The sequence below is a fragment of the Taudactylus pleione genome, unplaced genomic scaffold (genome assembly GCF_031769625.1).
Source record: "Taudactylus pleione unplaced genomic scaffold, aTauple2 ptg000019l, whole genome shotgun sequence".
NCBI classification, from domain to species: Eukaryota; Metazoa; Chordata; class Amphibia; order Anura; family Myobatrachidae; genus Taudactylus; species Taudactylus pleione.
The window spans coordinates 15,041,542-15,056,517 of NW_028284421.1; the positions used below are offsets into that span (position 1 = coordinate 15,041,542).

The 14,976-nt window shown below is 41.7% G+C and overlaps 1 protein-coding gene across 1 annotated transcript; it reads left to right on the forward strand.

The window, feature by feature from the left end:
* The first annotated feature begins 2,747 nt into the window (after window positions 1-2,747).
* On the forward strand, window positions 2,748-4,984 carry GCNT3 (glucosaminyl (N-acetyl) transferase 3, mucin type). Its single transcript, XM_088443475.1, has one exon. The coding sequence runs from the start codon at window positions 3,218-3,220 to the stop codon at window positions 4,526-4,528; it is 1,311 nt and encodes a 436-aa protein (XP_088299601.1). The 5' UTR covers window positions 2,748-3,217; the 3' UTR covers window positions 4,529-4,984.
* The last annotated feature ends 9,992 nt before the right edge of the window (window positions 4,985-14,976 follow it).

The window sequence follows — 14,976 nt, forward strand, 5'->3', positions numbered from 1 at the left end:
ATATATATATATATATATTAGATGCATATATATATACATAGAGATAGATAGATAGATAGATAGATAGATAGATAGATACACATTGGCTACTGCATGATCTAGCTATGCATTGTGTGTAAATGACATCTGCCATAAATATATTACAGCTGGATTTACTAATAGCTTAACACAACTGTAAAATAGACAACCTGTTACTAGTTAGCTGTTATAGAACTGTAAGTACAAGCCTGCCCTACTGACTAGAGCACCCCGAGACTTGTAAATACATAGCCATAGGCAGGGCTGTTTCTAGGGGCGGACGACCCGTACAATCGCACGGGGCGCTCCGCCTCCGACCCCTGCTATGGAGCTCTGGCCTCTGAAGCGACTGGAGGCCACACCTGCAGCAGGCTTGTTACCCTTTCTGCTGCACCGCTGACAGCCCTGGTGGATGCAGACTGAAGCCAGCCATACACAGTGCGATAGCACTGTGCGAGGTGACATGGGATCCAACATCTGACATATCGGGCGGTCCCCACACCCAGCTGCCTAAAGCTGCCTAATGGTGGCGCCGGCCCTGTTGATGGGGGAGAACCAGATAGTTTCCCTCCATCGATGGTAAAGCATAACCAAATTTATTTTTGCAAGGTGCCGGGATATGGAGCATAGCTCAGCCCCGACACCCGTAAAGCCCCGCTCCCAGTTCTGATTGGCCCTGGGGCCAGTCAGTTAAAGAACAGGGATGACAATCGGTTGGTGAAACCATCGATGGTCATCCATTGCATAGTTGGTCACCATTGATGGCTACTTGCAAAAAAAATGCTATTGATGGTGACCATCGAAGGTAAGCACACCGATGGCCATCCCTAGTAAGGAGGAGGAGGGGCCATGCACAGTCAGGAAAATAAGAGCTGTGCAGCCTATTGCTGCAGAGCATGGCCCCTGGGGTGGATGCATTTATGTTGACCACCCTCAGTTTGCAGTTTGAATTGAAAAAAATGTACATATTTTTTATCATTTAAAAATCTTAGATTATTTTTATATTTAAAAAAAAAAAGTAAAAAGCTAATTTTACTTGGTTCCAGGACCAGCAGACCTCAAACATGATTTGTGATCCTCAAATGCAATCAGCAAATGTGAAGTGTGAATGTCAAACACAAACTTATAACCCTTTCACACAGAATGTGTGCAAAATCCCGGTTTTTACCCGACATTTGAGTGCCGGGTCGGTTTGCCAGTTCTAGCCTGACCCCCCGGTAATTTGCTGATCAACATGGGGGTTTTTTTGTGAAAGGGTCAACCTGGGTCGAAATTGCCGGGTCCCTGACCCTGGTAAAAACCAGGGTCGGAGTTCCAGAAATTACCTCCCGGCAGGGACGGAACTACTGGTGGTGCAGCCAGTGTACTGCACCGGGGCCATTTATATTGTATGGCAGGTGCAATGCAGCTGCTTGCTGGGCAGTCAAGGCTGTGACTGACCCAGCCAGCAGCTACACGCAGAGAGGATCAGGGCACAGAGCAGTTAGGCTCAGCACTGCAGTGCACTACTGGGTAATAAACCCCAGTAGTCTCTGCAGTGGGGTCAGAGGAGCAGGTTCTGAGCTCTGATTGGAGGAGCCCATCACATGCTCCTCTCACCCAGCAGCAGCAGCACAGCCTCATGGGTGTGATTCATTGTGAGGCTGTGACTGCTGCTCTGCCGGCTGCCAGAGGATGCTGTTGGTGAGTACACTGTGTGGGCACTATAGGTGGCATAATTTGTGGGGACTACAATGTGACATAATATGGGGCACTACAGTGTGGCATAATGTGGGGGCACTACAGGTGGCATGTGTGGGCATTATAGTGTGGCATGTGTGGGGCCCTACAGTGTGACAAAGTGGGGGGCACTACAGTGTGGTATAATGTGTTGGGCACCCACTGCCAATCACCCTCTCCCTGTCACCCTCTCCCTCTCACCCACTGCTTTTCCCAGTCACTACTGCCTGTCACCTTTACCTATCACTCTCTCCATGTCACCCACCGCCTATCCCCTCTCCCTTTCACCCATTGCCTGTCAACTATCCCTGTCACCCTCTCCCCCTCTCTGTCACCCACTGCTTCTCCCTGTCACCTCTCACCCCCTCTATTTAACTCCCCAGCAGTGACAACTGTTTTTGTTTTAATATACCAATAGTGATTCAGAAGTCTTTAATACTATTGCACTTTGATTATGCTCAATACGAAATGCACTTACATTACATTAATATTATTAATAAAATTGGACATCTCAACCACAGTGTCCAGAATGGTAAAATATTCCATAACTAGCCCATTTGGTTAGTAATTAAAACAGATAAATCTTTTCATATTAATTTCAATGGGGATTCTATAGTTTTCAATAGTAACTCATGGTTTGTTTGTTATTAAATTGATATATGAGAAAAGTTGAAGAACATCCTGCAATCTTAGATCTTTGCCATAGATTTGACAAACTACTTTGAGAACTGTATTCAAAACAGTCCGAGCACCTCTCCCCCATCCCTAATGTATCACCGGCTTTGACAAACTACTCTCCAAGAACCAGACTGATCAAAGTATATGCAGAATAGTCATGGTAAATTCATATAATTTTTTTAATCATGTACTGCAGTGGTTGTCACCTCCAGTACTTGAGTACAACCAACTGGCCAAGTTTTGTGGATTTCTTTAATCATGCACAGGTGAGTTAATCTATGTTGCTAAGTCAATAATTATCCCTCCTGTTTCCACAGACAGAAATCCTCATAACGTGATTGGTGTGAGCTTTGCAGCACTCTGTTGCAGAGAGAATGTCAGAGACTAGCTAGTAGTTTCTGTGTAACAAACTTACTTTTCATCCCACTGAGGATACATTTATTGAGCTACACAAGACATTTGCATACAGAGCTTTATGGCTTTTACCCACGGTGATGTCATGTCTACTGCAATAACCTTCTTGTGTAAACGCTGCATAGGAATATAAATCAGATTTAAGCAGTCTGATTATCAGCAGCTGGATGCTTAAAGCAGTTCCTGCATTTACTAAAAGCCTGTTTAGTGTGACGGATAATGGGAGGATACCAGCAAAACAGGACCAGCCAGTTCTTCACAGTGTTAATGCAGTTTGCTTAATGTGATCAGTTACGTTATCTTTGCAGTTACACAGGCTATACAAGTGTCTTGTTCTCTAAATGCAGTAAGCTGCTTCGGTCTTCGGTCTGGCTGTTTCAGCTGCAGGATGCACTACAGATACAGAAAAGTACAATTCCAAAGGAGAGCTATAGCATTTGGATGCATTGTATGTTTCCTCACAATGGGGCTCATCTATGTTTACCTGGATTGTTACATGGAAGATATCAATGACACGGATGACAGGAGACTTGCATACTGCCGGAATAACTTATACCAGACTTTAAACCTGTCAGCCAGTGGGGGGAAGAATTGCTCCAAAATTATCCTGGGTGACTGGAATGAGGTAAGAAATACTTTGCTGAACAACTTAATTGTTCAAAATAAAAAAGTTCTTACCACTGAGACAGAGTATATAGAAGTAACCAAAGACTGCACAAAGTTTAAAAAAGTGAGGAAGTATGTTCTGATCAGTCTCAGTAAGGAAGAAAGAAATTACCCCATTGCCTATTCCATAGTGGTTCATGAGAATATTGAGATGTTTGAGAGGCTTCTAAGATCGATCTATACACCTCAGAACATTTATTGTGTACACGTTGATGTGAAATCTCAAGAGGCGTTTCATAAGGCAGTGAGAGCCATAACTTCTTGCTTCCACAATGTGTTTGTGTCATCTAAGCTGGAGTCTGTGGTCTATGCCTCATGGTCACGTGTCCAGGCTGATCTGAACTGCATGGAGGACTTGCTGAAAAGCAATGTCAGCTGGAAGTATCTTATTAACACCTGTGGTTCAGACTTCCCACTGAAGACAAATGCTGAAATTGTAAAGGCATTAAAGCTTTTAAAAGACAAAAACAGTATGGAGTCAGAGCCACCTCCAGGATTTAAAAATAAACGATGGGAATACCACCACGAAATTAAGGACTATGCAGTAAAGACGGCTATCAAGAAAATGCCACCACCGTTCAATATTCCCATTTATAGTGGCAGTGCGTATATTGTGGTCAGCAGAGATTTTGTGACATCTTTGTTTGAAAACTCCATAGCAAAAAAATTGATAGACTGGGCCAAGGACACATATAGCCCTGATGAATATCTCTGGGCTACATTGCAAAGAGTTCCTGGGATGCCTGGTTCTGTGCCCAAGCACATCAAATATGACATGTCAGACATGAATGCATTGGCCCGACTGGTAAAGTGGGAAAGCATGGAAGGAGACCCTGAGCATGGAGCCCCTTATACTGCATGTACAGGAAAGCACAGAAGACTAGTGTGTGTGTATGGAACTGGGGATTTGCACTGGATGCTCCAGCAACATCACTTCTTTGCTAATAAGTTTGATCCAGCAGTGGACGATCATGCTATCCAATGCCTGGAGGAGTATTTGAGATATAAGTCCTTCTATGGGAACATTATGTGAGAAGGATTGTGCTATGTATTATGGGGCATATGTATCAAAGCTTGATGCGAGATATATATATCACCAACCAATCTGCTTCTAACTTACATTTTGCAGGCTGTGTTTAAGAAATGATAGTTTGGAGCTGATTGGTTGGTGATATATATTTCACAATTTTATCTCACATCAAGCTTTGATACATATGCCTCTATATGCTTTGAATTTTCCACTTAGGTGTTAAATGATGTGCAAATGTCTTAGACTACTTTTATTATTTAAGTTTTTTTGAAGCCTGAAAGGTTAAAACATATACATTTACATGCACATTACAAATAATTTCCATGTCTCTTAGACAAGAAGGGTGTAAAATATAAAGTACTCCAATTCCAGCTCCACTGACTCCTCTGTTCACTTTTGTACATGTTTTCCAGTTATGCAGGACAGATTATATTGGACATTGCCTGCGCTGCTTTAAGCCACCGGTGGGGTATTTTTAAAAATAAGAGGTTGCATAGCTGCTTGCAACTGTGTCTAAAAAGCTAAATGTATCACATTTTCTCTAGACAATATTACAAGACAGAAAAAGCTTTTATCTGCTTTAGGGGTCTATGCACTAATAATTATTATTTATCCATATTGCAGGGGATATTTTTATATTTTATTGAAAATATTCTGCTATGTACAAAGGGGAATTTGCAGGGAGAGCGGTTGTGGTAAAAACTGCCCCTGCAAATTATATCTGCGTCACTTGTACCCCTTTTACACCGGAGCTAAAACCCGGGTTTTTGAAGGGTTAACCCGGGCAGCTCCCTGGTGTAAAAGGGCAGAGGGTTGGATCGCCGGGTCGAGTGACCCGGCAATCCAGCCCAGGTAACTAGCAGGGTTTAACATGCTATGGGAACAGCGCACTCCGGGTCACGATGACCTGGAGTGCGCTGCTAGCCGGCCGATTGGTCCGGCTTCAGTGGCGCTTGGAGATGACGTCATCTCCAAGCGTCCACTTTCACTCCGCAAAAGCCGGGTCTATGCAGACCCGACTGCGGTGTGAGCGGCGCTGACTCGGGAATATCCCGAGTCAGCGCCGGCAAAATTCCGGGTCTGATCCGGATAGGATATTTGTTCCAACTCCGGGTCAGACCCGGAATTTAGGTGGAAAAGGGGTATTAGTAGAAGCCAGAGGCTGCGAGAAAGATCGAAAGATCTCTCTCCTGCTCCTAAAGGTGCCTACACACACAACGATTTTTTGAATGATTTAACTATAACGATGTCAGAAGATGGTGTAAACTACCAGGGCCAAAATGAGGAAAGCTTAGCTATTTGGAGTTTAATTCATAGGGGTCAGATCGTAGTGCGATCTGCAGTGCTTATTAGCACTTTGCCAGAGATTTCTGTGAAATCCCCTGCACTGTGCCATTCGTACATAGCAACAATACATACAATTATGCAGAAACTGAAGTTTCTGCATAATTTTATGTAACAAACAGCTTGATACATAGGCCCTTTAAAATGTATGAAATAAATAGAAAAGGGACGCCTAAATTTTCATCTATATCGAGTATCATTTCCACAAAGTAGCGAAAGTTTCAGTGATACCATTATTGAAGCAGCATTTGCTTCATCAGTTTGCGCAATGACGTTCTGTACTGTGGGGCGGTGCTGACTTGGCAGCAATTGCGCTCCAAATTGTAGGTTTAAAATGTATTCATTAAAAAAGTTGCAATTGTAGGCATATGCAAAATGACAATTTTTGCACGATTCATGCAGGTTCGCAATAGTAGCATATGTGCCAGGTTATACACACACTGTTAATGTAAGAGATCATGTTTTAAAATAAAAATCTTTATTTACTGACATTCATTAGTTAAATCTATAATTGGGAATATATAATATATAATTTATATTTGAAACTGTAGATATCAGTTGAATGATATGTCAAGTCATATTGTCGACATTCATCATGTCGACATTGGCCATGTTCACATTCATTATGTAAACACAGATACAATGTTAACATGTGAGATTGTTGACATATTGGCCCTAGTGGCCCAGTTGTGACTTACCTGCACCTGATGGCTGCAGCGGCTCCAGTGCAGCTTCCAGGTCCCGGATGTCATGTGACTGTCACTTCCAGGTCAGACCTCTGATCATTCAGTGTTCAGCGAAGTATTCCTCCCCTAACCCCTCCCCCGCAACTTTAACCTTTCTCTCTGCAGCCTGATCCTATCCCTCCCACTTGTAGCCTAACCCTTATGTCAACGTTCTGAGAATGTCAACACATTGCCTTCGACAATTTACAATGTTGACATCATAACTGTTGACATGTTGTTGATATTATGAATGTCGACCTAATGCCTACATCCCCTAAATATCATTAGTCACAAAAAGCAAGATACTGTACTGTATCTGGCAGCACTGTAACACAACTTGCAGATATACCTATAGTAGCAATTAATGATATCTAATAAATGTCCTCAGTGATTTATCAACACCCAGCCTAAACCCCTGGACCTAGAAACATAAAAATCAGGGAGTATATTCCTTCCATGACGAAGATGCCCACTATGAAGCGATTTTTTTGAAATTTAACTCCTAAGGGGGTGAAGAGGTCTAAAATGTTCCTCCCCCTGTGCAATGTCCTGCCTGACTGTCTCATTGTAGCTGCAGAACAGTTCCTCAGTGAGGAAGGAGAATGTGTTATGACACAGATGAGGGAGGGGAATGTGTTACTGTAGAGGTAAGGGAAGGGAATGTGTTGTTACACAGGTGAGGGAGGGGAAAGTGTTACTACAGAGGTGATGGAGGGGAATAAGTTACTACAGGTGTGAGTAATGGTAATGTGTTACTACGTGTGTGAGAGAGGGATTGTATTTCTACAGGTTAGGGAGGGGAATGTCGAATGTATTAGAGTACAACACGGGCGAGGGAGGGAAATATGTTACTACAGAGGTGAGCAAGGATAATGTGTTACTACTGAGGTGGGGAAGTGGAATGTGATAGTACACAGGTGAGGGAAGGCAATGTCTTACTATAGCAGTGAGGGCAGGGATGCATTACTATAGAGGTGAAGGATTAATGTGTTACTGAGTGGTGAGGTGGAAATGGAAACAGTAAATATCTAAGGTCTACAGCTGGCCATCCACTATACAATTTTCTGTCAGATATATGTCCAATCTGGCTGGTTGGAATGAAAACCTGGTAATGTATGGGAGCAAATGACAGTCGATCATATGGTTTTAAACACTGAAAAAAAGGACAAAATAATGTTCAAATTGATTACATTTGTGTGTTTTAACCAATTTGTCTGAACAACCATTTTAGAATATTTTCCAGTGTTTGTAAGCAAATGGACGATTGTCATTTACTCCCATACATTACCAGGTTTTCATTCCAACAGCCAGATTGGACAGATATCTGACAGAAAATTGTACAGTGGATGCCCAACTTACCAGGTACATCTGCTAGTATTACATCATGACAATTACGGTAAAGAAAAGAAAACACCTTTATGTTTATATTTGGATGTATGTAACTGTTTTACATTATTATTATTATTATTATTATTATTATTATTATTATTTATACAGCACATTTATACCTCCATTTACACTGCACCTTCGATCTGGGTTACTCCCAGGTCGTCCCTGTTCACACTGAACCCAGGTCTGCCCTGCTAAACCTGTGAGGTCATAAAAAGTGGGAGGTGACTGCTCCACAACCACCAATCGGCTCATTTTAGGCATGACCCAGGTCGGATAACCCGGGTCGCAGTTTACACTGCACCATTACCCGGGTCCATCCTGGGTCCAACCCTGGTAGCTACCTGGGTTGGATTGCTGGGTCACTTGACCCAGGTTATTTTTCAGGGATCCATTTACACTGAGCTGCGACCCGGGTAGACCCAGCAAAAACACAGGTTTTTGCTCTGGTGTAAAAGGGGTATAATAGAACTAAATAATATGCAGCACTTTGGAGACAATTACTCACTTAGGTTAATTGGCTTATGACAAAACTAACCTATCAGTATGTTTTTGTACTATAACTTTATTCTAATTAAGTATAATTCAGCTGTTTGGACTTAAACAATCATTATTTACAATTTCATATAGTGTGACATTGTAGATATACTACAGTAATTTGAGTTTTTCTGTCACTGATTGGAGAGGTGACACTGAGTTTTCATTTTTGTTTTTTCCTTGCTGAAACCATATGTTAAAGGCCAATTATTTTTATATATCAAGAGTTTGTCCTGGTGTTTTCCCTGTCATATTGGTGTGTATAAATAATATCACTTCCTCTTAGCAATGTGGTTCTAAAATGGAAAGAAAATAAAACAGGATCATAGTGTATACTGTTGTACTGTACAGCTGTATCAGTGTATGGTGGAATATAAAAACTCACCATTTAAAAGACAAAGGAAGGCGTTGGACAATCTTAACACTGTTGTCCTATAGTAGTTGCTCAGCAATGGAGTGTCCTCTTTACATCGGGAGCAATGGAGTGTCCTCTTTACATCTGGGTATTCAGTGTCCGGGTTCCCGTACACATTAGACGGTACAAAAGTGAAATGACATGGTGTATATCTTCCAAACCCAGTGCTGCATACAAATGTTTCTTGTGATTGCACTCCCCTTTAGTGAATCATTTTGGAGCTTTGGACATTCATTAGTCTGTCCCGATGTTCTTCAGTGTAATGCAGAATATTTACTATAACTAGCTCATAAATCCGAAACTATAAGTTTCAATAAATAAAAGGGTCCGGTTAGATAAATTAAGATAAAGCTTTATTATGGAGATAAAATACTGTACAGTCTGAGGAAGTGGTCAGTTGACCATGAAACATGTTGCTATTTTCTGCTGAGACTAAGTATATCTTCTAGAACAGTGATTCCCAACCTCGGTCCTCAAGGCACACTAACAGTCCTGGTTTTGGTGATATCCATGCTAAAGCAAAGATAACTGAGGTACTAATTAAGGCCCTCATTCAGAGCCGTACGCTCTGAGCAGAGCGCACGCTCTGAATGAGGGCCGGGCTCCATTTTCATGGAGCGTCCTCCCGGACGCTCGTATAGCTGTGGGTCACCACCCACAGGCTATACGAGCGTGCTTTGTGATGGCCGCGATGGTCGAGACCATCGCGACCATCGAAATTGCGAGCCGGAGCCTGCGGTTGAGGTTTTCAACCGCAAGCTCCGGAGTGATTTTGGCTCTATCAGAGCCAAAATCACTCCCACTGACATCACTAGTGATGTCAGTGGGCCGGCTTCTGACGGACAGCACGTCCCCTTTGATCGGACACAACGAGCGAAGGACTTTCCTTCGCTCGTCGCGTCTGGCGCATGCGCACGACGGAGCTCCCTCCGTCGTGCGCATGCTCAGTGCATAACATCGACCCACTTGCGAGCGGACAGCCGCTCGCGAGTGGGTCTGAATCAGGCCCTAAGTTGCTTGTGCTCAAGTATGGCTATGCCTAAAACCTGGACTGTTAGTGTGCCTTGAGGACCGTGCGTGGGAACCCCTGTTCTAGAACAATAATTTCCCTTATCCTCTTTTTATAAATTATCAAAATATTTTTTTTTTTTTATTCACAATTTTTTTTTTCTGACTTTTTTACCTTGATATTTTTTGCAGAAACATTTTTCTTAGGTTGTCATTTATTGTAATTGAATTATATTGCATAAAACAACCATGATTGGCAAAAATGTACATTACTTACTTTCCATAATAAAGCCCAGGGCTATTCCCCAGATACCTGGTGGCGGTGGATGCAGGGTTACTTATAAAATAATAGATATTATTTGTTATAGGTGGACTACAAGTACCAGAAAACCTACCCCGGCATGACGGCACTTGTGGAACAACAAAAGTCAGCATGCCCAGACATTAAGGGCCTGTAGGCACCTGTAGTCTGCTTGTAAAAAAAATATTAAAATAAATATAGTACTTGCACTGTTCTTTTATCTAAAAAAAAAAAAAATCATACTTGTCAAACTTTTGGGTTGCCTCCTCTTCAGCAGCGGATACTGCAGCCCCCCAGTAAAATTCACCACCCACAGGAATTGCCTAGGCTAGCAGCAGTGGTAGTGACTTCCCATTGGTAGCACCCCCTGCTGATCACAGCCAGACAGGCAGGCCCAGGGGGAGGTGTTTTCTCCCCCTGGGACTGCCAGTCCGGACTGCAATAGCAGAGAGGGTTTCCCATGGTAAGCCACTCCCCTGCTATAACGGCAGCCCTATCTGGCTCCTATGGGCTGCAGCTAATGCATTCTCAAACTAGGTCCTCAGGACCCCAAACAGTGCATGTTTTCCAGGTCTCCTCACACAATCACAAGTGAAAAAATTATCTTCATCTGTGGATCGTTTAAAATGTGTCGGTGAGTAATAAATACACCTGTGCACCTGTATGGGGTCCTGAGAACCGAGTTTGAGAACCAGTGGAATAAACAGTACTCTGCTATTACAATTTTGTGACAGGGGATGTGGTATATGAGAGGCTACACATCAAACGTTATTGGACGTACTGAGCTCAAATTTGGCTACATGCCAAATTTCAGGACAGAAAAATGAAAAATTTTAAATGATCAAAATTTGAAAATGTCACTGTTCTTCCTCCACTTCTTGTTTGACAAAAGTCACAATTTTGAGGTAAATTAAAGTATGTTTGGAAAGGTGAAGCTCAGTGTAGAGGACAATTTAAAACTAGGGATTTGTTTCGTTAGATAGCTCTTGTTTCAGTTTAGGGCCTTTTGCGATTAAGGTTTTTGCGCACCCCCTGCACTACCCTAGTGATGCCACTGTCTATGAGAAGGTGCCTCCCAAAGAGTATGAATGCAGAACAATAGCTTCAACTTTAACACCAAGATCTGGCAGTCTTTCAGACCTCCATGAAATCACTATGCCTCTTTAAAAGTCCCCTGGCACAAGCAGATATGTGTCCTCACAATACACCACCTGTGAACAGTTTACTTTAGTCTGATAAAAATTGACTTCTACAATCTGCTATGAACTATCACAATCTCTGTAAATGGAATTGCAGAATTCAAATTATTGACCATAATTAAATGATAAGAATTCTTGATCTAGGTACAAGAGCACTACAGTATTAAATCTTTATATAGTGGCCCTGTGCGCTAGGATAGGAAACAAATCAAATGTGTATATATACAAAATGAAAAAATAAAATTATATATGATAGCACATGTAGATTGATTGTCTGTGTTTTTCAGACTTGTGGTGTCCACTATTATAATTTCCACGGTTTTGGTCATAGATATAAGTATTTCATTCTTGATTTCCCTTGGTCAGTGATCCAAACGTGGAACTTGTTATATGCTTATTTTATTTGTTTATATAAATGTGCTATTTTATTGTATAATGTGTAGATACTTTTATATTAGATAATTACTTTGGTACATGTTGTATATTTATTAAATTGTACCTTTTTGTAATTATTTGACTTAATTAATTAATATGCATGGACTGTGCCTATGTACACATAGGGCTGCTTGCAAATGTGAGTTTTTATTAATCCAAGACCATTGCTGACAGAGACAGAACAGATAATCTGGGCCATCGAGTCAGAACCATTTATGTGAACATAGAAATGTAAGTGATTTGCTTCTATACTAATACCAGTGAACAATAAGAACACGCTATAGAAGCAAATAGAGGACTTTGATACTAAAAGGTCCACTAAGTTTTAATTTGTATATATACATTTGGTTTGTTTCATATTTTAGCGCCGAGGTCCACTACATAAAAAATAAATTCTGTTTGTACTGTATATGGGATTTGGTGTATTCCAATAGAGGATCTAGCAGATGAAAAGGATTTTTGTGTACGCAAGGATTAGAATATTTGTTTTCTAATTGCACTACATTTGTCATAGTCCAAATGATGTCTATGGGATCATTTATTACAAAGTCTTCCAATCACAGAATTGTCAATAAATCCTAACTTTGTTATGTTGACATTTTGGGCAAAGGGTTTCGAAGCGCAGATCACAGACCATCCACATTAGTTCAGATAAATGACTTTGAGACCTGGAATTTTGCAGCCACTATTAATAGTAATGGAACCATCTGTAACATTGCCAGTCTCCAGGGTGGATTGTGGAACATGATTATAGGTGATTCTCTCAGTAGCAGAGATAATCTGTGACAAATCCTATTTACTCGATGAGTCTCTTGTTATGTTAGTACAGTTGTTCTCAAACTCGGTCCTCAGGTCCCCACACAGGTCATGTTTTCCAGGTCACCCAGCAGGTGCACAGGTGTAGTCATTACTCACTGACACATTTTAAAAAGATCCACAGGTGGAAATAATTATTTCACTTGTGATTGTGTGAGGAGACCTGTAAACATGCACTGTTTGGGGTCCTGAGGACCGAGGTTGAGAACCTGTGTGTTAGTAGAATATGTAAAAAATGTAGATGTTTTGTGGAGCAAATGTGACTATTCATACAGTATGATTTTTACTCTAGATTTACACTTGTGATAATGGAGATAATGCAATCAGTACATATCCCACTGTTTGTCAGCCTGCACTGAAGTTAAAAATATAAAACATTGTTATTGTATTCCATAAGCAGTAGCACTTTGATAAATACGGTGCAAAAAGCTTTTCCCATTTTGGCAATTTATAAAAATGAATACATTCCCTCGTTCGTTAAAAAATAGACATCTACAACAGTATCTCAGAAAACACCAGATGCATTAATGTACAAACAATGTATTTTACTGTATTCAACATTATATGGAAACCGTATACTATACTATCCTCTTTTAAGTGTACTTGTACCAGGATAAATAGTAACCAATGTGTGTGCATAATTGTTATGTATATTCACACATACCCTTACTCAAACAATGGGAGGAATCTATCAAGATTTTGTGTGGCGGTATACAGAAAAGTTCAACCAAATACGACATACTCAAATGCATTTTTTTTTTAAAAAACAAACAAACATTTGTTATGCAAACTAAGAGTATCTTGCATGTTACTGTAGCTATATATTGATACTTTCCTCCGATGTGCTTTAAATCAAAGAAATTGTGGAATTACACTTCTTTTAGGTCAAAACCATTTGATATTTTGCAAACAAATTTTCATGAAATGTGCAGTCTTTAATTTGTTACTGTGTTTTTGCTCTTATCTCGCACATGGCTTGCCATTTGGTAGTGGTAAATCATGAATATTGTGTACTTGTAATAAGTTAGAACAATTTTTTCCATTATTTACAATTTTTATTTAAAAAAGTTTAAAATTATTGCCAAAGGAACTATGGGTCTGATTCATAGATGGATACTATTGCACAGTCGCTGCATCTTTATTTGCAGAGGCTGTGCTACAATATGCAAAAGCCACAGGAGGCGTCTTAAGAAATGACTCTCACTGCCGGCTTCTATGATCAGTGCTGTGTCCGGAGATGCAGCCATCAGATCAACTGAGTTAACATTTGTCATCTGAGTAACCCTCAGGTTACTCAGGATGGCCAATGTTTTCACTCTGCCGCGGCCAGTGAAACTGCATTCAAGTACACAGCCATTGGCCTTGCTGGGACTCCGGCTGCTGTTGTCCCTTTCCTGCACCCATATGCTGCGGCTTAGCGGGCACTGTGACTGGCGTGGCAGATGTGCAGTACAGATCCTGAACCATACTTGCCTACTTTTGAAAACTAGTTTCAGGGAGATTGCAGGTGGTAGCATAATGTGCCGCTGAGGGGGCGTGTCATGTCCCGCCCCAGGGGGCATGTCTAGCTTCACCTATGGGTGTGTCTAGTCATTTAGGGGCATGTTCTGCAGTGGCATTTGAAAACTTTAGTACTAACAGCAGCTCCTGCTAGCAGTACTAGCAGGAGGCTCCTGAAAGTACAGCTGCCTGTTCAAAAAAATATATAAATCAAATATTAACTTAACCATTAAATGTCCTTAGACAATAATTGCCAATGATTAGGGGCAGCTGTATTAGTCAGAGCTCTGTTATGTGTCTAGTGACCAGACACAGGCATTAACTGCACTCTGAAAGGGCACTCACTGACAGCTATCCATTTATTGGCTGTCAGTGAGTGCCCTTTCAAAGTGCAGTTAATATTGCCTGTGACACTCAGCCCCCATCAGGGTATACATATAGCGCAGATGACAGAGGTCTCATTGGCCCCTTATAATTAGATTGGAGGCCACACACCTGTCTGTGCACACACAGTGCAGCACTGCTGATCAGTGAGTGCAGCGCTGCCGGCTCCGCTCCACTCTGCTCTGCCTCTGTCCGCCGCCGCCGCACCTCCCAGCCACAAGCACACTTCGTGCACAGCTTCCTGACTAGCCGGCCACCACTACCCAGAACCCCGTGGTGGCCAGCCCTTAAGTATCATGGCGTCACGGGTCGTGACTTCATGACGTCCCCTCCGTAAACTCCGCCCCCCGGCAGTCCGGTATGTGCATGCGCAGTAAAGGAGGGTTAGAAATAATCGG

Excerpts from the sequence above, each read along its gene's own strand:
- GCNT3 (XM_088443475.1), top strand. The coding sequence starts at position 3,218 with ATGCACTACAGATACAGAAAAGTACAATTCCAAAGGAGAGCTATAGCA.